General features: G+C 50.6%; 1 protein-coding gene across 1 annotated transcript in view; it reads right to left on the bottom strand.

Moving 5' to 3' along the window:
• Positions 1 to 14,523, bottom strand: part of STK10 (serine/threonine kinase 10) — a 102,486-nt gene extending 87,963 nt beyond the window's left edge. The window contains exon 1 of the mRNA XM_045551177.1: positions 14,172 to 14,523. Coding sequence (XP_045407133.1) covers positions 14,172 to 14,327 — 156 coding nt within the window. The 5' untranslated portion in view covers positions 14,328 to 14,523. The remainder of the gene's footprint in view (positions 1 to 14,171) is intronic.
• Positions 14,524 to 23,559: the final 9,036 nt, after the last annotated feature.

The raw sequence follows: 23,559 nt of genomic DNA, 5'->3' as shown, positions 1-23,559 counted from the left end.
GGCTCTGTGCAGGGGAGGGGCCCACCACAAATTCAAGGAGGGCAGTCTGAGGACGGCCCATCCGGAGTTGGGTTCAGAATCCACCGAGGCCGGGGCTGGCAGCAGGGTTAGTGGAGGGGTGGAGCGAGGCTCAGGTCCCTGTGGGTGACCGCGTGGAAAGGCCCGCGGCAGGACCGTGAGCGGCCTGCCTTCCTCCAGCACAGGCCCACGAGCTGTGCAGAAGTACTGCCCTCTCCTTTCACTGAAGAGAAAAGGAAGGGCCAGGTAAAGAAAGTGACTTATCCCAGGGCGCACAGCTGGGACGTGGCTGCCAGGCCTCGAACCCAGGTCTGGCTGTCTGCCCTCAGTCACCCACCGGAGTGTTCACCCCCAGGGGCCCCGCCCAGGTGCTCTGTGTGCCAGTCCTCCTCCCTCCGCTCCCTCCATTGCCTTCAACCAGCAACACTCTTAGGGCGAACCCTCAGTGGCTCCCTGCTGCTGACAGGTGAGGGCCTGAGCTCCCTGGCCAGCTATCATGGCCCCCGAGAGCAGCCCCTGCCCGCTTCCACAGGGCTCCACCCCTCCCGCACACTCAGCCTCATGCCCACTCCCTACCTCCAGGCCTTTCTTCACACCCCTTCCTCCACCTGGAATGCCTTCCCCATACCCGCGTCTAAGCAGCCTGCAAAACCTAACTCAACCACAGCCTAGTCCATGACATCTTCCCAAGAACTCAGCCCACCCCACCTACTAGAATTTCTCTGCACCTTGTTAGGCCTTTCATCACAGACTGACTGGTGCCCTGGTCATCTGCATCAGAGATTCTCTTTCTAACCTGCCTGTGAGCTCAGAAATGCTAAGCCCGTGTCTGACTCGTCTCAGTTTACCCCCATAGAGCCTGGCACAGAATAGCCAGTGGACAGGTGGGAGTGTGGGTGAATGAGGAGGTGGTGGGTGGGAGGGACAATGGATGAATGGGTGAATCAGTGGGTGGGAGGATTGATGTATGGGAAGATGGGTGGACAGACAGCCAGATGGATGAGTGGATGGATGGAACAGTGGGTGTATAGATGGGTTGATGGATGAGAAAATGCGTAAATGGGTTGGTGGATGGATGGGAGGTTCGGTGAATGGATGAGTGGGCAGAGGAATGGGTGGGTGGATAGATGGGTGGATGGATGGGTGGGTGGACAGGTAGCTGGGTGGGTGGGTAGATGGCTGGATAGATGGGTGGATGGATAAGTGGATACGTAGGTGGGTGGGTGGGTAGATGGATGGATGAATGGGTGGACAGATGGGTGGATGGATAGGTGGATAGGTAGGTGGGTGGGTGGGTAGATGGATGGATGAATGGGTAGACAGATGGGTGGATGGATAGGTGGATAGGTAGGTGGGTGGGTTGATGGATGGATGGATGGGAGGTTGTATGGGTCGAATGGTGGGCAGATGAATGGGAGGGTGGGTGGATGGGAGGAAGGGCAGACAGATGGGAGAACGAGTGGGCAGGAGTATGAATGGGTGGATGAGAGACTGGGTGGATGTGAGAGAGGGATAAAGGAATAAAATGTACGCCGAGCACACAGGTAACTACCATCTTCCTTTTTTCCCAAAAGGCACTTGAGCCTACCTTGTTGCTGGGTTTTATGAACAGCAGACTCTCTCCTGCCTTTAATACTGTAGCCAAGAAAGTTACTTTTCCAGGTGCCTTCCCCACTCCATCCAATGGCCTCATCTTGGCAAACTTAGAAACGGACAAATTTCCATCAAGGGATTTGTGGAATGGAGACAGAACAGGGCCTAGGTCAAAGTTCCAACTCTACTACATACAACTAAGCGCACTTGGGGAAGCCAGGACACTTAGGCCTTAGTTTCCTAACAGAGATGTGGACAATTCCAGTGACGCATGAGGAAACCTACAGACCACCATGGGTGAATCAGTTGACTATTGGCTGTTACTGTTCTCTCTTGGGACTTGTGTATTTTTTGTTTTCAGAAGCCTAAAACCATGTTTATCCTGTTCATCAGGACATCTATTACTCTGTCTGGTCATGGTGTACTCAGTAAGTGTTTCAAATGATGGGTTAATGACTGGATAAATGGGTGTTTGTTCCTCCCTGCAAAAAGAGAGAAATGACGTCTTCCACATTAGAGAAGAAATGAAAGTGATAAGAAGTCCATTTTCTTGTCAACACATTTAGATTTCTGAATCTCTAGCTGTTGTGCGGTTTTGGGAGATGGCACCTCTTACCCTGGAGAAGCCAAAGGCTTTGACCGGGCCAGAACAAACGGAGTTAACCAGTCCTGCCAAATAGACACCACGTCCCCATCAATGATGGCTGTGCCAAGTTTCAGCTCAACAACAAATGAGATGGCCGAGTTTCAAAACAAGTGACACTTAAGAATGGCAAAGATTATGATGCACAAGAATAGCAGAGTGACACAGCTTCCAAAGATGTGTGGTTAATACTCCCTCCCTCAGGGAAGAGAAGCCTGGTGAGCCATCTGGCACAGTGCAGGGGGCAATGGTGGGGGATAACACTGAGCCTCAATAGTCCTTTTGGGTCAGCAAACGAAAAATGAAAACCCAAACGGGATTGGCCCCAGAGGTACCAAGTCTTGGCCTTGGCTGAAAACCCAGGCAACCTGTCCAACTTGGCCAGGGATGTGGGAGCCCTCAGATCTCAGGTCTTCACAAACAATGGGGAATCCAACCCCAAGTATCACTGATAAAGGACGTGTGAAATGTGACGTAGGCTCTGCCTCCTTGGGGGGCTGCTCCCACCTTTCCCAGGCTCCCTCCTACCCGGAGGAGGACAGGGAGAAGACTCAGGCTGAGTTATGCAGGGGGAGGGGAGTGTGGGGTCCACAGCAAAAAGGAGGGAGTGAAGAAGGAAGCACCTGCATCGAGGGCCATCTCTGCCCCCACCTGCACGATGAAGGCACCTGGAAAGACCTCACCTAATCCTTGCCACCACCTCGGGGTGTGTGTCCTTTTATCAGCTCTGTTTTCCAGACACTATCAAACCTCACAGAGGTTAGGGTCAGGCCATTTTTTCCACCAATAGTCCTTTTGGTATTCTTTTTTTACTATTCTAAAAGTAACACCCAGTCATTAAAGAGAATCTCAAAAATACAATGGCACAAAGAAGAAAATCAAAACCACCCCTAATCTAAGAGATAATCGCCTTAGCCTTCTGGAGCCCCTCCCACGGTGTTCCAGGGTGCCCACGGACCCGCCTGTGTTTGGCAATCCTGGCTCTGACGCTTCCCAGCTGTGTGACCCTGGTGGGGACCTCTTTGTCCCTCACTTTCCACTTTTGCAGGCCTTTATATAATGAAGATGTTAACTGTTCTGTCCTGGCAGCTGCTGTGACCATTCAACGGGTTAATATGCAAAAGGTGCTTAGCACAAGGCTGGCCCAGAGTGAGAGCCCAGGAACCTTCGCCCGTTGCTGTCTCTCACCACAAATACGCTCTTCCATACTTTATAGACACGGGACTCAATTGCACACACTGACTGGTCATTTGCAGTTTTCATTTAACAATATGGCACGACTACTCTGGAGCACAAAACGTGCTCCTCTCCAACACCGTCTCAGACAGCGGGGGACTGCTCCAGTGCCCGGCGGGACCACATTCTATCTGACAACCCCCTGCTGCGGGGGCCCCTCTACACCGGTCACATGGTGCTGCATCCAAAAGCCTAAGACTTGGTTTCCGAGTTGCCAAATGGCTCTCGAAATGACTGGGCCAGCTTACACCCGTGTGTCCTCACGAACACTATACACAACTCAGGTGTGAAACTGGGCTGGGGCCAGCTCTGCCACGTCCCGGCTGTGTGTCCTTGGGTACTTGGCTGCATAAGCATGCAGGTGTAAAGACACCCTGTGGCCCATCTGTGAGAGGCACTAGTCCAGGAAAGGAAACCAGGACTCAGAGGGTGGCGCCGCTTGCCCAAGGTCATGCAGCAAGGTCAGTGGCGGAGCTGGGACTCTCGGGATGAACAGCATCCCCTCATTAGGAGCCACTGAGGCGAGGCTCTTGCAGGAGGCCGGCACGGGGTGCTTTGGGGTCTCCCACAGGAACACGAAGCTGGTCACAGTAGACAGTCCTGCAGGTCACAGTAGACAGTCCTGCAGCCAGATCAGAGGCTGGCACTGGTGCCTGGAGCTCCTTATTACAGTAAGAAGTATCCTAGCCACCTCTCCCCAGCCCCAGAGATGGGTTTCCTGTCACCTCAAAGTGTGGCGGGGGGTGAGGGCCCCTGAGAAAGACAGGGGCTTGAGAAAGAGACTGGGCGCCCCCAACCCGGCAGCAGAGCCCACCGAGGCCCAAAGCGAAGGTAGCAAGAATCTCAGGGCTGACCAGGGAGGCTCACCAGCTCTGACGAGGGTCAATGCCTCACGGTGACAACGCCAGCTCTGACAGTGGCAACTGCCTCAGAGGGCCAAGAACTGGGCCTGGGCTCCCAGGCAAGACTGTCTAGGGCTTTCCAGGAAGGAGAGCGAAGGGAAGCGAGGCACCGGCTCCCACCTCCCTCCGGGGCCCGAAGGCCACTCTCCAGGCGCCTGCAGTGCCCTCAGCTGCCCTTGACTAACCGACCTGGGGCAGGCACAGAGCTGAGGCCTCACAGACTTGTCCCACCATGCCCCAGACTTATCCCCGGGCCTCCCGGAAGGGTAGGATGGAGGCTTCCTTATCTTCGATGAATCTGCTCATCTTGCAACACACAGAGAGCAACACCTCGCAGGCTGGCCCTCGGGAACCTTCCCACCCACCCACCACAGGCAAGGGGAGGGGGCAGGGGCCTCGGGGAACCTGCTTCTGTCAATCCCCAGGAGCCAAACAAACAGCGAAAGTCACCCAGCAGAAATGATGACAGCCACAATAGCGACCGTCACAATGTCTTCTTCTGTGCCAGGCAGGGTGCTAACGGCTGGCCACATGTCTCAGTCTTCGCAAACTCTGAGCAAAGTACTATTTTGATTTACAATTTACAGCTCAAGACACTGAGGCTCAGAGGGGTGAGGTGACTTGTCCAAGGTCACACAGCAGCTAGGCAGTGAAGCCAGAAGAAAGCTCAGAGCTGACTCCAGCGCCCATGCTGAGAACCACAACACCGGGCCTGCCTAGGGAGAGGAAAGAGGCTAGGCCTGACATCCACTCGTCATCCATTCACTCATTCAGCAGATGTTAACTGAGCACCTACTAGGAGCAAGGCTTATTCCAGATGCCAGGGACACAAAGGATGGATAACACTCTGCCCTCAGGGGCTTTACATCTGCCAGGGAGGACAAAAAATATACAAGGAGACACAAAAGAGAATCTTGGTTTGTGAAGAGCTCTGGAGGAAATCAACATGGAGCTGTCACCATGGTCAGGGAGGGGCGGTAAGGGCAGGCCTCTCTGGGGAGGGAATGTGAGTTGAGACCCAGAGGATGAGAAGGAGCCATTTGTGCAGTCATAGGAAGAGAGTAGTGGTCTGGGGAACAGCAAGTGCAAAGGTCCTGAGGCAGAAAGGAGCTTCAGGGCTCAACTTCCCAGTTCTTCTCAGGGGCCCCCACCCTCCTCCAGCCCTGGACCCAGGCTGGCTGAAGTTAACTCTTTAATCACCAGTGCATCGGTCAATTCAATCCCCCTCCCCTCAAGTCTTAGGGCTTAGTTCTGGCTCTGGTATAGCCTGTTACTAAGAAAAAATTCAGTAAAGTATGGGGGAAGGAAGAGAAAAAAAATGCATTAAAGGGGAAGCAGAGAGAAAGGGGAAGAGAAAGAGTAAAGTGGAAGGTGAGTGCAGTGGAGAGAGGGAGAAGGGAGGAGCAGGCCTTTCCATGCACACCCCTCCCTGCTCCACTGGTAGGACCCAGGGGCACCCCCGCATTAGGGTGCTGTGGCCCCAGCAGCCCCACCTACAAGGGCCCCAGTAACACCCAGCTCCCCCACCCTCTGCCCACCTCTTCCCCTGCCACTTCCTCTGCTAGCCCTGGCGGCACCCGTCACCACTTCCTCTGCATGGGAGGCCACCATCACCACCCAGCTGAGGCAGGCCCAAGGAGAAGGGTGACATTCTTGGGCACAGAAACCCCAAGGCCGTAGGGGGACACCATGCTGAAGTGACCCTGGACCCTCTCTGCCCAACAAGCCCCTTCGCCTTTCCCTCTGTGCTATGCAGGAGAAAGGGACAAGCTCCTGGCCAGAGAGATCCGGGAGCAAGCCCCAGCCCTGCCTCGGAAAGCTGCGTGACCCTGAGCACGTCACTGCTCCTCTCTGGGCCTCCGCTGCATCAGCTGTGGAGGGCAGTAACCCACGCCGTTCATGGGGAGACAGTCAGAAGAATAAACGCTGGGCAGATAGGAACTGAACAAACGTCAACTCCCTACTTGTTCACCTGGGAACCTGCAGTGCCTGGCACAAGTAGGTGCTCGGGACAATTCTGGTGGCTGACACTTATTCGAGTTCCGCCAGCGTCCGGGGCCAGGTGGTTTCAGGGGTTCTCAATCCGTCCCGCAACAACCCTATGCAGATGTAACACTGCTACCATCATTTTGCAGCTAAAGAAACTGAGGCGGAGAGAATGAATTTCCTCAGGATCACACAACCTGCAAGAGACAGAGCCAGGCTTGAACTCCAGGGATGTATCCAGGCTCCTGCACCGCCTCTGAGCCCTGCCCAGCGTCAGCTTCCCATCCCCTCTCACCCTGACTACCGCACCTTAGCTCCCCAGACTCCTTGGTGCCTCCCATCCCACACACATCTCCTGCTGGGCTGGTCACCTTCCATCAGTCACCTCCCCTCTCTGGACTCTGACTCAGGCCCCAACCACAGCTCTGGCCTTGGCCTTCCCCTGCATAGCCATCTGCTTCTGTCACCAGGCTGTGGCCACTCTGGCCCAGCCTCCACCCAGCATGCGCCACCTTAGCCTTGGGCAACCAGGAAACCTTGTTCTGGCACCTTCCAGTTGCGTCTCCTTGCGCAAGTCATTGCCCTCTCTGGTCACGGCCTCCTCCCAATGCAAAGTGGGCCCTGCTCTACCATTACGCAGGTTGACCTGGTCAGGCCCAGGGAGACATAAGGCAAGTCAGGCAGGACATTGTTTGGGGTCAAAACTGCCCAGTTCAAATTGCTCAGCTTGGCATTCAAGGCCCTCCTGACTTGGTCCCTGCGATGGTCTGAATATCTGTGTCCCTGCACGTTTGAATCCCAACATCTAAGCTGCTGGTATTCAGAGGTGGGGCCTTTAGGGAGGCAATTAGGTCATGAAGGCCAAGCCCTCACGAATAGGATTAGTGCCCTTAATAAAGTAGGCCCAAGGGGGCTCGTTCATCCCTTCTACCACGTGAGGACACAGCGAGGAGGGACCACCTAGGAGAAAGGAGGCCTCACCAGACACCCAGTCTGCTGGCACCTTCATCTTGGCCTTCCCAGCCTCCAGAACTGAGAGAAAATAAACTTCTGTTGTTTATAAGCCACCCCGTCTGCGGTATTTTGTGATAGCAGCCAGAATGGACTAAGACAGCCCCCAAAAGCAATCCTAGATCTGGCCCTGCCTCGGCCGCCCCCCAGGCTGTGCCCAGCTCCCAAACCCCCTGACCACGGCCTGAGGAAACAACAGAAATGGGCAGAGTGGGCAGGGGCAGGGGATAGGGTGGCAGCAAACGGTAGAGGCCAGGTCTACACTGCCCACACGGTAGCCCCTATCCACATGTCACTATCGAGCACCTGGCATGTGGCCAGTGCAGACTAAGATGTGTGTACATGCAAAACACACACTGAACTTCAAGGACTTAGCATGGAGACACAGAATATAACATATCACTTTAATTCTGTATTTACTACATGCTGAAAATATAAATATGCTATTAAAATTCATTTTCCCCATTTTTTGTCTGGTTTGAATGAGGGGACTACAAAATTTGTCACTGCATACGTGGCTCGAGTGATACTTCCATTGGGCCATGCTGGCTCAGACGGTGGCTCCTATGTTCCAGATGTGGCCCTGCAGGAATGCAGGCTGGGACCCGCTTACATGATACTTCAAGAAAAGACAGAAATCTGGGCTTTTCAGAGAACTCTCCTGATTTCAAAATGCTGGCGATCAATTCAAATTTGGTTCAGCCACTGTGGGAACCACGCAAACCCATCCTCGGGCCACCCCAGGCTGAAGGGCCAGCAGCTGGCAACTTTGGGGTCTCTGGTCAGCCTCTCTCCTGGCCGGGGCTTCCTTCTCTCCGCCTTCCCACCACCACCCCGCCTGCCCTGCCAGGTGCCAGCCTTCCTGCTCACAGCTGACTGTCTGTCTGTCCATGCACAGCTCTTATCGCAGGCAGCACCTTCCTCTCTCCTCCCCCACGACACCCTGGAACAGCAGGGGAGGCCACTATCTTATCCTGAGCACGTGCTGTGGCCGCCTGCTGCACCCTCTGTATGAGCTACGTGTCCAATTCTCGCAACAGCCCCCCGGGAGGTGTCAGCCCCACCATACATGTGGGGAACCTGAGGGAGGCTCAGAGACAAGCTACTGGCCTGACATCACACAGTTGCTAAATGGGACAGCCGGGATTCGAACCCTGGTCTGTCTGGCTGCAAGGCCCACATCTTTCATCATACACCCAGAAACTTCCTATCAGAGGTGGACAGACACCATTAACTGGACTGAAGAAAGGCATGCTCGACTGTGCAAGGCGGCGGCTCTCAGCTGGAGTGATACTGCCTCCCCGCACCCCTGGGCATGCGGCAATGTCTGGGGACATTTTGGTTTCCACAACTGGAGGGGGTGGGTACTGGCATCATGCGGGTAGAAACCAGGGGAGCTGCTGAACATCCTGTCATGCACAGGACAGCCCCACAAGAAAGACTTATCCTGCCCAAAACAGCAGCGCTGCGGAGGTGAGAGAGCCGTGGTACGAGAGCTGAGCTGTAAACACTACAGCAGATCTGCCTTGTCCCCAGCTGAAGTGGCAGTAACTGGGCAGGCCCATCTCCATCTGAACCAAGAGCACCAACAATACTGAGCTGCCTTCACATCCTGAGCCCGTGCTGGGTGGGGGTCTGCGGCCACACCCTCCCTTCCTTAGCCCCTCTCAGCCCTGGCGCTCCTCCCCTTCACAGCCACAGCCTCGGGCTCAGAGGGGGAGGTCACTTGCTTGGGGTCCAGGGCCAGGACTGGGACGCATATCCTACTGAGCCCCAAATCTCTTCCCTTAACCACCACCCTGTTTTATTACCCCCAGCAGCATCTGGGCCTGGGGGTGACCATGCAAGGTAGTCAGGGACTGTCCTGTGACAGCCCCCGGGGATTTCCCTCCAGTCTAGGCAAGCTCAGGAGGCCAGGCGACTAGAGAGGTGCTGGATGGGGTCGGTCTGCTTGCTCAGCTCCCTTCACCCTGACCTGCTTTGGGGCACTTCCCAGTGTGGCAAGCGCCAAGGCAGCCCACCAGGACTGCAGGCGTAGCCCGGCACCAAGCGGACCCCCACGACAGGCGTCATCCCCAGGAAGCTCAGCCCACTTTGATTTTAGGACCAAGCCAGGAGTCAGAAACCCACTCACAATAGTGTGGACTTGGGTTTAAAAATACTTGGCTGAGCGGAAATAAGGTTACTGCCTGGGGGCAGATCTCTTTCCCGGGGAGGAGGGGCAGCAGGAGGAGGAGAAGGGGGAGGAGGGGGCAGCCCCAGAGGAAGCAGAAACCCAGGCTCTGAAACTAGCAGGCAGGAGAGGAGGTGAAGGGGCAGGCCCCTGGCCTGCGGAGGGGCGGGAAGGCTGCCAGGGATCATACCTCACTTAACCTCGGCTTCCTCTAAACCAAGCAGGGCAGGCAGGATGTCACATCCCTCCCAAGCCCGCACAGCTGGAGGGGGCCGCCTGAGGTCTGAGCAGCAGCTGCCAAGGCCCCTGTGCTCTTGCAGGGTCCAGAAGAATTTGGGGACTGGCCTTCAGCAACAGCAACGGACAAAGGAGACCTCTATTAATTTATCTCATTTTATTTTGAAAATCACCCTCAAATAGGTATACCCTTCAACCTAGTAATTCCCTTCTGAAAGTCTAGCCTAAAAAATAATTTAAGACTGGGCACAATGGCTCACACTTGTAGTCCCGGCACTTTAGGAGGCCAAGGCAGGAGGATCTAAGCCCATCATAGCTCACCAGAGTAATGAGTTATGATGACGCCACTGCACTCCAGCCTGGGCAGCAGAGTGAGATCAGCTCAAAAAAAATTTGAAATACAGTAAGAATTTTACAAAGTTGTTCGTCAAGGTACAGTCAGCTCTGCAATAACCCCTATTTTAAACCTGCCGATTCTGTTGCAAGGCCATTGGCAGGTTAGGGAGTGATTTTGTTCTCACACTAAGGTTGCATTGGCTTATGTGCAATTGATTATCTACAAGAAACACTCGGTGAATGCAGAAAACTGCACCCAGCTGCTCTGGGCATAAAAAGAACACACAAAACACATAGGCACACTCCTCTAACAGCCATCAACTTCCTGCTGCCATTGCTTCGTCAGCTGCCACCTTTCCGGCCCCCACGACCACGAGCACCCTGCAGGTTTTTTTCCAGGTAAGGTGCCCCACTTCTCAAAACATTCATGCATTTCTTCTCCATGAACTTGTATAAAACTGTGGTACTGGTTTTTAGATTCCGAGCTTTCTTTTTTTAACTGATGAAGTTTTTTAGTGTTAGGCACTTACCCCTGCCTTCCCCATAAGGCCTCTAGTCTTTATTGCGTGATTTTGCACAGCTTGCTGATTTTTAGGAAGGCATATATATATTTTACATTATATATTACATAAAGTGCCTAGCACAGTGCCTGGCACATGACAAGCATTTAATCAATTTTAACTTGTTAATAGTAAAAAAAAAAATAAGGCAGGAGGGGGGGAATTACTTAAATATCCAATAAGATTAAGATCAAGGGGGCAGTGAGCCATCCCAGAAGGTATCTGTGAAACGTTTAGCACAATACAGTGTAGGAATGAAAGATGGCATAAAACACCGTAGATATACACGAAAACCACCACAAAGAAAAAAATTTTCACCATAAAAGTCTGAAAGAAAATACATCAAAATGTCAACAGCAATTGATGGGACTTAGGATGATTTTTAGTTTCTTTTTAATTTTGGCTATTTTTTTGTAAACTCCTGGTTTTGCAAAATAAACTTTTTAAAAGTTTAAAGACAATGAAAGATCAAAACCAAAGCAATTTTCAAGAATCAGAAAAATAATCTCGGTCCGCTAACCTAACTCGTTTCATTTCTGCACATTCCCTGGCGGTGTTCTGAGCACCTGTCTTACCGCACCTTGCCAGAGGCAGCTTTCTCCACCCAGCATATCAAACGCCTCTTCCTCTTTCTACCTCCTCCTCAGAACGAAGATTATTTCCAATGGTAAGAATTTTGAAACTACATAGCTTGTAAACTTTACTTTGTATTCTAGTAATGGACTGGAAATGATTTTCTTTTGAAACCGATTTGTAATCACACAGGGATTGGGTGAGGATGAGCTTGACTTTGCACAAAATCAATCCTATCCTACTCTTTTGTCTCCTGGGGCAGATGGACACGGGCTTATCAGGGAGAAGAGGCTCTATGTCTCCGAGACTGCTGATGTTAAGACTCTCCTCAAGAAACCTGGCATCAGAGAGTCCCCTCCTGACAACGTTGACAAGCTCCCACTTCAAGGCTTCACAGGCCCAGGAAGGCCTTCACCTTGGCTGTTGGGAGAAAAACCTGCTATTTCTAGGACACGGAGAAGAGATGGTGCTGGCAACCCCTCCCCAGCTCATGGCCAACTGCTTTCCCAGGCGCCATGTCAAAAGGGAATCTCTGGTCCCTGCCATAAAACCAAGATGGAATTTCTGGCTTGGGCTACCACAGCGACCAGGCTAGGGAACAACAAAATGGGTGGGAGTCGTGGTCCTTGATTAGAAGGCCTTTATCAAAAGCAGCACTTGCTTTAACTTCAACTATAAGGGCTGAGTAAACACTACCCCTCCAGGGCAGGCAGCCTGGGTGACAGGGAACTTTGATTCAAGATGGGTCTTCCTTAGTTGGTGACTAAGGAAAAAGTGTTAAACTGAAGCCCAGAGTCTTGGGTTCTAGTTCTTTCCCCTCTCTGGGCCCTAGCCCCCCTGCACGTAATGTGAGATTACGTTGGATCAAGGGGGCACACGCTAAGTAGGTAACAGAATGAACTGTCCAGATGTCTCCGCCGTCCCTCAGCTCTCTCAGTCTCGCTCTCCCTTGTCTTAACTATGAGAAAATCATGGGGTGGGGGCTTGGGGGGGGTGGGGGACGCCAGCTCACAGCTTGGAGAGCTGGAGTCACTTTTTAAAAAGTAATTTTCCATGTACTTTGGAGAACCAGGAGGAGACCAAATAATTTGAACGAAACTTTCAGAGCAGCAGGGGAGTCTTACAGGGCTAAGGCAGGCGGAAATGGCAACGGAAAATGACAAAGGGAAACCTTACCAACATGAAAGCAAAGTTCTGCATTTAAGTTGAAATGAAAATGAACCATGTGAAGCTGGGATACACTGGGGGAGAGAACAAGAATGCAATTGAAAGCCCCTAATGGAGAAAAGACATCACTGAGAACCAGGAGCATGCACTAAAAACCCCAACTGAACCTTCTGGAGAAAGTGGATTATGTGGTGGGCTGACCAAGAGTCCAGCTGCCCCCACAGTGGTCGGCATATCGGCAGGAGCAGGCTCTGTCCCAGGTGGGCAAGGACACTGGCAGGGTGTCTAGGGAGAGCCTCCAGGCTGAGGAACGTTTTCTGGTGCCACTAGGAGGAAGACACAGCTCTGAGAAGAGTCAAGGAAAAATGTGCAGAGGAAAGGGTCTGGGGCTGCCCTCAAATATGTGCGAAGCCCCCAGGCAACGTAGGGCAGCAAACGAAGGCAGTCCAAATGCTTGGGCTCCAACCACAGGACCTTTGCTCCAATGGGGTGCCTTCCGCAGTAACAGGAAGTGCGGGGCTGAGGGGAGGTGGTAAGGTAACAAAAGAAGCCAGGTTGGGCCTGGTTGGTCTCAAAATGGCTACCACTCCAAGCCTCTAGAGCAGTGCTTCTCAACTGGGGTGGGCCTGAGATTATTCACGTCTAACAAGCTCGCAGATAATGCTAACTCTAGTCATCCGGGAACTACGCCTTGGTAACTAGGCTCTAGACCACTTTCATGTCAGAGAGATCAAGTCTTGACCCAGGGGATCTAGGGGAGGCCTCTCAGTCGTCCAGCCTCCTAAAAGGGCAATCTTGGGCTCAGAGTGGACTACAAGCTACAGGAGCCCCAAGGAGGAGGATGGCTGCCTTAGGAAGGAGGTACTCTCCTGGAGGTAGACACCAGCTTAACAAGTGGGAATCTCCCAGTAAGTTCTCCTAGGGACAAGGAGATCACGGAAAGGGTGGAGTCAAGCTGTAGGTGTTTTGGTCCCTAAAACAACTCAGCAACTCAGACTTGGCTCACAAGAACAGAAACCAGACAACGTCCTGCAGCGAACGTGTGGCCGCAAACTCAATCAGTTCTGCCCCACCCACCCCTCCACAAAGGCTCTCCGCCCGGTCTTCCCCTGGGGGAGAGGTAACTGCAGACTGGGAGATTCCCAAGCAGTGACTCAGACGTACAGAATCAGATCTGTTCCTCGAAGCTGCGCGTTCATGAGACCTTGACCTCCCCCTCCGTCCAGCCCACCTTTTACTCCTGGGGCCACACCTTGCCCTCACCCTTTCCCTGTCTTTGGCTCATCTTCAGGTGTGTTCCCAACTCCCAGCCCTCCCAGGCGCAGATGACTTCCTCTGCCCCTATTGCCTAGGCATTCCCAAAGCATCTGTGATGCCTGGTATGGCAGTTTTAGGGAGGGTGCCTGGAGTGGCCCTCTCGGATGCCGAGGTCCCATACGCGCTGCTTTGTCTCCCCCAGCGGCGCCCAGCGCGGTGCAGGACGCACAGGAAGTGCTCTGAAGCCGAGGTGGGGGTGGCAGCGGTGCCCAGAGGGGGCGCCCAGCGCGCAGGGACTCGCCCGGGCTGGGTGAGGTTCCCCCGAAAACAAGAATCGCCGGCGCGGGGCCCGGGACCCCGAGCTCAGGGCCGGGCAGCCCCGCGCGTCCTCCCGAGCCGGGGCCGGGCTGGCCGGGACCGGCGCCCCTTCCTTCCGGAGCCGCTCGACGCGCCCGGCCACCCACCTCCCGCGTCCTCACCTTGTAAACCTTGCCGAAGGCGCCGTCGCCCAGCTCGCCCACGATCTCCCACACCTCGTTGGGGTCCACGTCCCGGCGGACGTGCTCATATTCGCGGGACTTTCGCTTCTCGAAGGTAGACAGGCGCAGGATGCGGCGGAAATTGGCGAAAGCCATGACTGGGGGCGCGCGAGCGGGGGGCGCGGCGGCGCCGGCTCCGGCGGTGGCTCGGGCGGCCGCGGGGACGGCAGGAGGACGCCGCGGCGCTCGGGGCTCTCCCCAGCCCCGCCCTTCCTCGCAGCCCGACCCCGTCCAATGCGCCCTGGGCAGCGCCGCGGCGGGAGCACCCGGAACCGCGCAGGCGGCCGCGTCCCCGCCCCCGCCCCGTCCGGTCCCCCGGGCCGCCTCCCGAGCGCCAGCCCCGCTCAGCCCAGCCCGGCCCGCGAGCCCCGGACGCGTTCTGGGGACCGGCCCCGCGCCCGCCCGCCGGCCCGGCTCCACCTGCAGCTCCCCGGCAGCGCCCCGAGACCCCCTAATTGGCTGCGGGCGCTCCCCGGCTCCGCCCGTCGCCGCAGGGCACTCTGGAAACTGTAGTCCCCTCGCGCCGGGCGCCACGGGCTGGGCTTTGGGGAGCTTAGGGGACCGCTCGGAGGGCCGTTCCCCAGCTTGAGGGGACAGCTGCGCCGCGTGGCTCCCAAAACTGGCGGGAGCGAGAGGGGCAGCCAGCTGGCATTGCGCGAGCGCGGGCGCCCACTGATCGTCGTCAGAGCCGAGAAGGTGGGCCGCGTTAGCGCACTGATCCGCCCGCAGCCCCCCGGAAGGCTGCCCTGCTCGCCCCACTCTTCCGACGGGGACGCCCGGAGAGCGAGGGCGCTTGCTTGGGGCTCGCGTCCTGGCGACCAGTCGGCGGCGGGCCATCGGCGCGCTGCTGCCTCCTAGTGTGCGGCGCCCTGGGGCCGCGGCAGTCCCTGCAGGCCGGACTTTCCCCGCGCTCGTTCTGCCTCCCGGGGGCTCCCCCGCCGCCGTCCACAAACCTGCCGGCATTGCGGGGCTGGGAGGAGGCGCGCCTTTGGGACTTATGCATCCCAGGCTCCATGGTGGGTTTGCAGGTATATTTGCATAGTAAGTAAAAATCGTCTTAGTCTTAGTTTCCCAATTTAAAAAAATGAGCATATTACAGATCAAGCTAAAGTCATCTCTGACCCCTTTCATCCTCGATCCTGGCCGTTTTACTCACTTCACTGCTACTGGTACCTGTTCGTCCTATAGAGTTTTAAAATGCTTTTACCAGAATCTTCTAGGTGGTTTCCAAACAGAAAGTGCCGGGGATGGGCAGCCTTCAAGGCCTATTAGGGTGACCCTCTCTCATAAACAAGTTGAATCTCAGCAAATAGCACTTTCCAAGAACCCCAACCCCAGAGAACGGCTATGTTGAGGTGTTTTCACCCCTTCCTCGGTACACTGTTCGAAAATATCCCTTGAGCAGTGTGCAAACACCAAGCGATTAAACCGGAAACGCCAGCTGAAGAAGCCTGCTTTGCTGGTGGTCGGTGCAAAGGGTGCCCTGGTTAGGGGTTGCCGAGCAGGTCAACGTGTTCCCGCAACTGAATGAGTACTTGGAATTTTAGAGGGTGTTTATTCCTAAAAGAAGGAAATGCGCAAGACTGCTGTCATCGAGTCAACCCATGTTGGAACCTTCCAGAACATGCGGAAAGGTTGGTCTTTCATTTGTTTCAGATCATTTGACCAACTATATGGAGGGGATGGGGGGACCAAGAAAGTTGCTTCCCCACTACATGAAGGCTCTGACTTCCCCAGAAGCTGTTGGCCCCGGGGTGGAGATGGAGGTCAGAGGGGTCTGACCAGCCCTGAGGGCTCGAGAGAAAAAATGAAATGAGAAATAAAAATGTTGTATGATTCCATTTATACAAAATGTCTAGAAAAGGCAAATCCATACAGACAAAAAGTAGATTAATGGTTTCCTGGGGCTGGATGTGAAAGGGAAGTTAACTAAAAGTGGACAATGAAGTCTTATTGGGGTGATGAAAATGTTCTACAACTGAACTATGGTGACAATTTTGCAACTCGGTAAATTTACCCCCAAATCACTGAATTGTAAATTTTTATTATATTTTTGTAAGTCGGTAAATTTTATGATATGTACATTATACCTCAATAACATTACAAGAAAACCAGAAAGTTTCAACAGAACCAAAGCTGCTTCTTTGAAATAACTAATAGATAAAAGAAAAAGGGGAAAAAAAGTTGGGGAGAGAAAGAAAAAATACCAGAAGAAATGAAAAGCGAGCATAATATCAGATACTGTAGAGATTTTGAAAATCATAAAATGACATTTTAAACAAATTTATAGGAATAAATGTTTTAATTTACATGAAATGAGTAATTATCAAGAATAAAATATAAGTGATAAATGATATCTAAAAGATAAAATAAATTCAATAAGAAATAAAAAACCTAAATAGACTAATAACCAATAAAAGAATCAAATCAATCATCAGTCTCCACTGAAAGACATCAGGTCTATGTGGTTTTAGAAGTAATGTCTCCCTTTATATAAATTCCTTCAAAAGATGGAAAATGAGGGAAATCTACCCAACTCATTTTATGAGATGGGTTTTCCTATAACTAGATAAGGACAATAAAAGAAACCTGTAGACTAATCTCACTTCCGAAATAGATGGGGAAAAAAATAAATGGTAGCGAGGTGTAGGGACCAAGGGCCTTGACCCCCTAAAGGTTTGCTAAAAACTCACTGACAGAAGGCAGATTGATCAACAGGAGCAAAGGCATATACATTTATTTAACATGTATACACAGGAGCCTTTAAAATGAGGACCCAGAGATGTGGGGGAAATTGTCCATTTTTATGCTTAGGTTCAGCAAAGTGTGGACAACTGTGTAGAAATATGATTGGACAAAAAGTGCAGGATCTAATGCTGACAGACTGAGTGGGGGACCCAGCAAGGCCTGTCTGTCTATGCTCCTCTCGGCCTCTGGGCAGCATCCTTCCTTCTGGGTGTGGGGCAGGGCCCTCTCTGCAGTGGGAGTCTGAGGACCTGCAGTCAAACAAAACAGGTCAGATACTTTCTTGATGACCACTTTTTACACAGAATAATTTTAGGTTTTATAGCTGGATTTTTGGAAACAGGGGTTCTGGCTTTTATGACCTGCCTTGGGGAAGAGGGATTCTAGTTTCTATGGCTAGCCGCGGGGAAGAATGAGACTGAGAGGCAGGAGGACAGGAGAAGGTCAGAGAAAAACTTTTGCTTTTGCCGCTTTCATTTGGGGGTATCGTTTTCTGAGCCCCAATGAAGGTCAAACCAGAGGTGAGCAAAAATAACCATGACCACGAAAGGTCTATCCAGGCATAAAAGAATGGATTCTGCAACACATCAGGAGATCTACTAATGCAAGACACTGCATTGTCAGAGCAAGGGAGAAAAGTCACATAGTCTTAATGTCACAAAAAAAGCATTTGACAGTTGTCTTCAGTTGGATTCCCCCAGAATCCAGCTCAGTCATACTGGGGAGCCCTGGGGGGTCAGTATGTAACACACTTCAGAGTCAGCCCACCCGAGAGGCCAGGGCTGGGACATTAACTCCTCAGCACTTCCAACCTGCCCTGCACTGGGGGCCAAGAAAACACTGCAAGTCCGTATCGAGGGCCTTTTTACAGCTCTGCCACAATAATCCTCATTAATACATTTCTTATTTCTTTTCCTTTCCTATAACGTGTGCTAGGATCTCTAGCAAATGAATCTCGTTTTGTGTTAAACAGTAACAGTGAAAATAGGAATTCTTGTTTTGGTCCAATATTTAATGAAAAGGGGTTTAAAGTTTCTCCTTTAAGTATGATGTTTACTAAAGGATTTTGGCAAATCTATACACAAAAAGAAGTTTCCTACTATTCTGAATTTGTTGATGATTTTTTTAATCATAGCTCTGAAAATTTATAAAATGTGTTTTCTACTTTTATTGAATTAATCATGATTTTTCTCCTGTAGTCAATAAATGTGGTAAATTTCATTGATTGAAATAGTCTTGCATTCCTATGTCTTGGTCCATTTGTGGAGCTATAACAAACTACTACATTCTGAGTACTTTATAAGCAATAGAAATTTATTTCTCACAGGTCTAGAGTCTGGGAAGTCCAAGATCAAGGTGCCAGCAGGATTGGTGTTGGTTAGGGCTGCTCTTTGTCCTAAGATGGCTTCTTGTTGCTGTGTGCTCACCTGGTGGAAGGGAGGGAAGCGCAAGACAGCACTCCCTTTAACCTGAGACATTTATAAGAGAGCTAATCCCATTCATGAGGGCAGAGCACTCATGACTTAATCCCCTGCCAAAGGCTACACCTCTCAATGGTATTGCTTTAGGGATTAAGTTTCAACATGAATTTTGTAGAGGACAAACCATAGCACCTGGAAAGTAAATATTTGTCTCCCTCCAGAGAGCCTAAGCAACTTTCCCAAGGTCACAAAGCTAATAAGTGGCAGAGCTAAGATTTGAACCCCAGTAGTCTGATGTCAGAGTCTTTGCATCTGTTGGCATAACTGTATCTCCAGTTGCCTCTTGATCATAATGTACATTTTTGCAGACACTATTGGCGTCGATTTGCAAATCGTACACTTAGGATTTTCATATCTATGTTCACAAATCAAATAGACCAATACTTTCTCTTGATGTCTTATCTGGCTTTAAAATCAAGATGCATTAGCTCATAAAATGAACTGGACATTTTTTGTTCTTTTTCCTATTCTCTGGAACAACTTAAGATAGGGGTTATCTGTTCCTTTTAAGTTTGACAAATGTTTTAAGTTTCTCTCCAAAGTGATAATGGCTCCGCTTTTATGTCTCAAATTACTCAGCAAGTCTCGGACGCCCTAGGTATCAGTTATAAGTTACACTCAGCTGATCACCCCAAATCCTCTGAAAAAATAAAAAAGGGAGCACTCAACTCTTAAACAACTTACAGAACTTTCCTTAGAACAATGCCAAAGCTGGCTAAACCTCCTGCCCTCTACTCTTTCAGACTCTGTATCTCCCTAGGGCACCTTTATTTCTTAGTCCCTTTAGCACATTGACTGCCACACAAGAAAAAATTTTTTCTTCCTTGGAGCCATGGTGTTTTATTACAAAACTAGAATAAAACTTCAAAAAAACCAATCCTTTCTAATTTGATGAAAAATTTAATGAAAAATAAAATTTATTGACTTCTATTAATTTAATCCACATTTTTAGAATTACTGTGTCAATATTAATTGTAACAGTAAGAATATTAACAAGGAAGATTTTCACGAACCAACTGCAGGGTTTTGCCCAGGTTTTGCTTCACGAGAGCCTGGGCTCAAAACTAGCGTGAGTTAAATACAACTCACATGGCAATTAATGTGTTAACCGTATGGGCATTCTGGTCTTTTACCTCAATCTCCTCCCCCCCCCAACTTGGCACCTACATGCCAGCAGTGGAGCTCACTCTACAACTTCTTCAGAAATGTGTGGAAACCCACCTTCCTCAACCCCCCCAATTTAAAGGGGCCTCAACATTTACAGCCTGGAGACCGAGTTTGACTTAAGGATTCCCCAGGACAAACTGGCCCCCTTCAACCTTCATGAAAAGGTCCTTTTCAAATAATTCTCACTACTCCCACTACAGCTAAGCTGCTGGGAATTCCGTCCTGGATTCAACTCTCCCAACTCGAACCTACTGATCCTCCAGAGAAACCCACCACAAACTCCCTGAAAGTCCACCGGCCTGCACTTGCCAACCCATCACGGATGCCAGGCTCTGCTTCACTCACAGAAGCTCCAAAACCATGAACTTCAGTCATATGCTGTGGTATATATGACATCTTGCTGTCCTTGTCCTCTTTCTTATACTTCTACCTAACTGGCGCACCAGGCCAGTCTCCTTTTTTGCCCATGCTGGGGACCCTAATGATAATCCTTCTCCCAGATCCCCCACCAAGGACGTTTTACAACATCCTTATGTACCTACAGTCCAAGGGCCCCTCCAACTTCTCAAAACTGTGAACTCTTCCTGATGCTACACAAATTGTTGCACATGCACCAATAGTTCTCCACAAAAGGGGCTTGTCGCTGTTCCTATCCCACCTCTCAAATGGAATCAGTTAGAGTCCTATGTAATTCCCTCATACTATGACCACCTTTGAAATAGACACCTTCTCCTGAGCGCTCTGTGTCACAAGGCTAACCTTAATCTCCAGGGAACAATGTTCATTTCAGTTTCACTCGCACAAGCTGCCCTGAGCCTAAGCAGTGCATCTCGCCCAGGTCCTTTCGTGGGAAGGTTTTCTGATCGCTTCTCAACCTACAGTCACACTCTGCATCTATCTACTGACCGCGTTTGGGTCACGCTACACTTTCCACTCCCTTTCCATAACATATACTTTCCTAAACCCCACAATGTCATCACTAATAGGACCCAAACAATTTGGACGGAAATCAACATTTGTCCCCCACCCCCTCAATCATGACCCTTCCAGGGACATAACTTTTGGTTCTAACCTAATAATATCAATCGCCAGGAGTGTCAAAAACTGAACACTCCTCAGGCTGATGAAATAGGATAAAACCCTACTATTCCTTCCTTCAGTTGGACATATAACGGCTCCCCTATTCCTAAATATACCTCATACATACCTCTGTTGGCTGAAATGACTTTAGCTTCTACTTAAAAACACGTAGAACATGATGGGACCCACCTTAGAAAACCTTATTTTAATATATACATAGATATTTGCCTAAATCCCAAAAATTAAACTTACTTTCTCTGTGGATCAATTGCTTCTTTATGCCTCCTGACAAACTGGACAAAAACTTGCACTCTGACGTACATGACTCCTAACCTTACCCTTATCAATGCTAGTCTGCCTCTTCCCATTTATTCCTCATACCTTCAAGCCATGCACATGCCTTTATCGTTCTTACAGTAATTGGAGAAGTATCTGAACTTGTTGCTGACCCAGCAGACTTACGTAATTCAGTTTTTCCAGTACAATGACTGTCTTTAAACTAAGCCAATTAACCATGGAATCAGCCCAAGAAATTACTGTTTTACAACAATAAATAAATTCCCTGGCAGGGGTTATCTTATAAAATAGACGAACCCTTGTATCTTCTAACTGCTAGTCAAAGAAACACATGTGCCATGCTAAAAAAATTGCTGTTTCTTTGTTAATCAACGAAAAAAATGCAAACTAACCTTTAAGACATTTCAAAAGGGCTGGTACACTTCATGAATGTGAAAGTTCTGGTGTATTGACTGATGGGATTTCAAACTCCACGTGTGGCCATAGTTCTTTTGGTTGTCACTTCTTTTGGGACCTCTAACAGCTCTACTGTTAACGCTCATTTTCAGACCCTACATTCTCCGCTATTTAGTAACATTCATACAAAACCAAATTCAAGCCCTAGGTGTTTCTCTCCAGCGAAACCCCTATCCTGCCTCTACTCTGGCTTTTAAGACCATCTGATTTCAACTGCGCCCCCTTAATGACTCTCAACTAGGCTCTCAGGTAGGGACAATTCTACAACCCTATGTCAACAGAAAACGGTTACAGAAAAACAGGCCTGGTGGCCACGAGCGGCGGCAGCGGGGCCGGAGACCGGGGACCTGGCAACAGGGGCGGACACGACCCCTGGCTGGGAGGTGGCGGTGTGTCCTACTCCGCCTTCGAGATGAAGGAGCTGCCGCAGCTGGTGGCCTCAGTCATCGAGAGGTACCGGGCGGCGGCTCCATGGGGGGGGTCGATCCGGATCATCTGGACCCACTTCCCCGGCCTCCTCCTGCCGCTCGGGGACCCCCGCCCCAAGCCCGCTCTCGGGGCTCCCCGGCCCTGGGAGACGAGGGCTTATCTGGGGTTCCTTCCGGCAGCCCTTATAAATAATCCATGCCTCAGTTTCCCCTCTGGAGCAAAACTTTTGAGGCCGCCCTCGAGGGAGGGCGTGCCCAGACTCATGTGCCAGTAACTCTGACTTGCATCGCGTTCTTAAGAGGTCCGCAGGGCTGGCCCTGTGTTAAGGTCAAGGCACGGATGAGTTTGCATGTCTCGCCCTCACTCATCCCCCTAGCCTGGGCGGGAGCGGAGCCCCGCGTTTAAGTTGGGGACCCACCACATAATTTAATAACCGTCTCTCCGTGGTGCTGTAATCACTGGGGGCACGTGCTATTTCTGTGACTGAAGCCACTAGTTACCCTTGATGACTTTCTTTTTACTTGCACTCTTTGTACATTTCCTTCCTTACGGTCTATGATTAAAAATATTTTAGTGTGTGAAAAAAAAAAAAGAAAAACAGGCCTCCATCTCAACACCCCAGTCTCCAGTACATTGGTGAGAATATTATTAATAATCCTAACCAAAGCGGGGGGGGGGGGGGGGGGGGGGCGGAATGAAAGGATGGCCTTGCTAATAAACTATCTAATGGAGAGAAAATAAACTATGTAACTGAAAGAAACAAGAGAGAAAGATCACAACACACAACAGCCCCTTGCTTGATTAACCACTTGTGGCTTAACCCACTGTCTATAAGACTAACCACCTGTGGAGTTTTGTTTTTACAGCCCTTGGAAAGAACTGAGCAGATAGAGGGAGTGTGACCCTTCCCTCACATCTACCAGAGCCACAGGCTGGAGAAACTGACAAGCCAGCCTCAAGGAGAAGAGGAAAAAACAACTAATGCAGGCTTTACAGCTGTTTCCTGCTATCAGTCTCCAACAATAAACTTTGTTTTTACCCTTTATAACCCGCAATAAAAGCCCAAGCCGCTTGTCCTCTGAGCCGCTACTGCTTCTTTCTTCCTTGTGCTGAGCCCTTTCCTCTAGGGAAAAGTAAAATAAATTTTTCCTTCTTTCTACCCTAATCTTTGTGTCAAAAATTCTTTCTCAGCCTCTGTCATGAGTTCCCACCCTAACAGTCTTCAGTAGGGTTTTATTTGAGATATGCTTTATGCAATTAAATAAATTCCTTTATATTCTTAGTTTGCTAAGAGTACTTATCATGAATGATTGGTGAGTTTTGTCAAATGGTTTTTCTGCATCTACTGAGATGACCATATGATTTTTCTCCTTTATTCTGTTAATGTGGTCAATTGAAGTGATTGATTTTGGAATTTTAAGCCAACCTTGATTACTTGGAATAAACACTACTTTGTTGTGATGTATTATCCTTTTCATATATTACTGGATTTGGTTTGCTAATATTTTTTTCCAAAAGTCTTTATGGAAGTATAATTTATAAGCAAAGATTTTAAGTGTACAGTTTGATGAGTGTTGACAAATGTATACACTTGTCTTTTCTGCTGCCAGATCTTCTCAGCTACTCAGAATCCAACATTCTAGTTCCGAGGCGGGATTCTTTATTCTACTTCA

This window comes from Lemur catta, chromosome 5 (genome assembly GCF_020740605.2).
Source record: "Lemur catta isolate mLemCat1 chromosome 5, mLemCat1.pri, whole genome shotgun sequence".
NCBI lineage: Eukaryota > Metazoa > Chordata > Mammalia > Primates > Lemuridae > Lemur > Lemur catta.
This window is presented reverse-complemented; position numbering and strand designations above follow the sequence as displayed.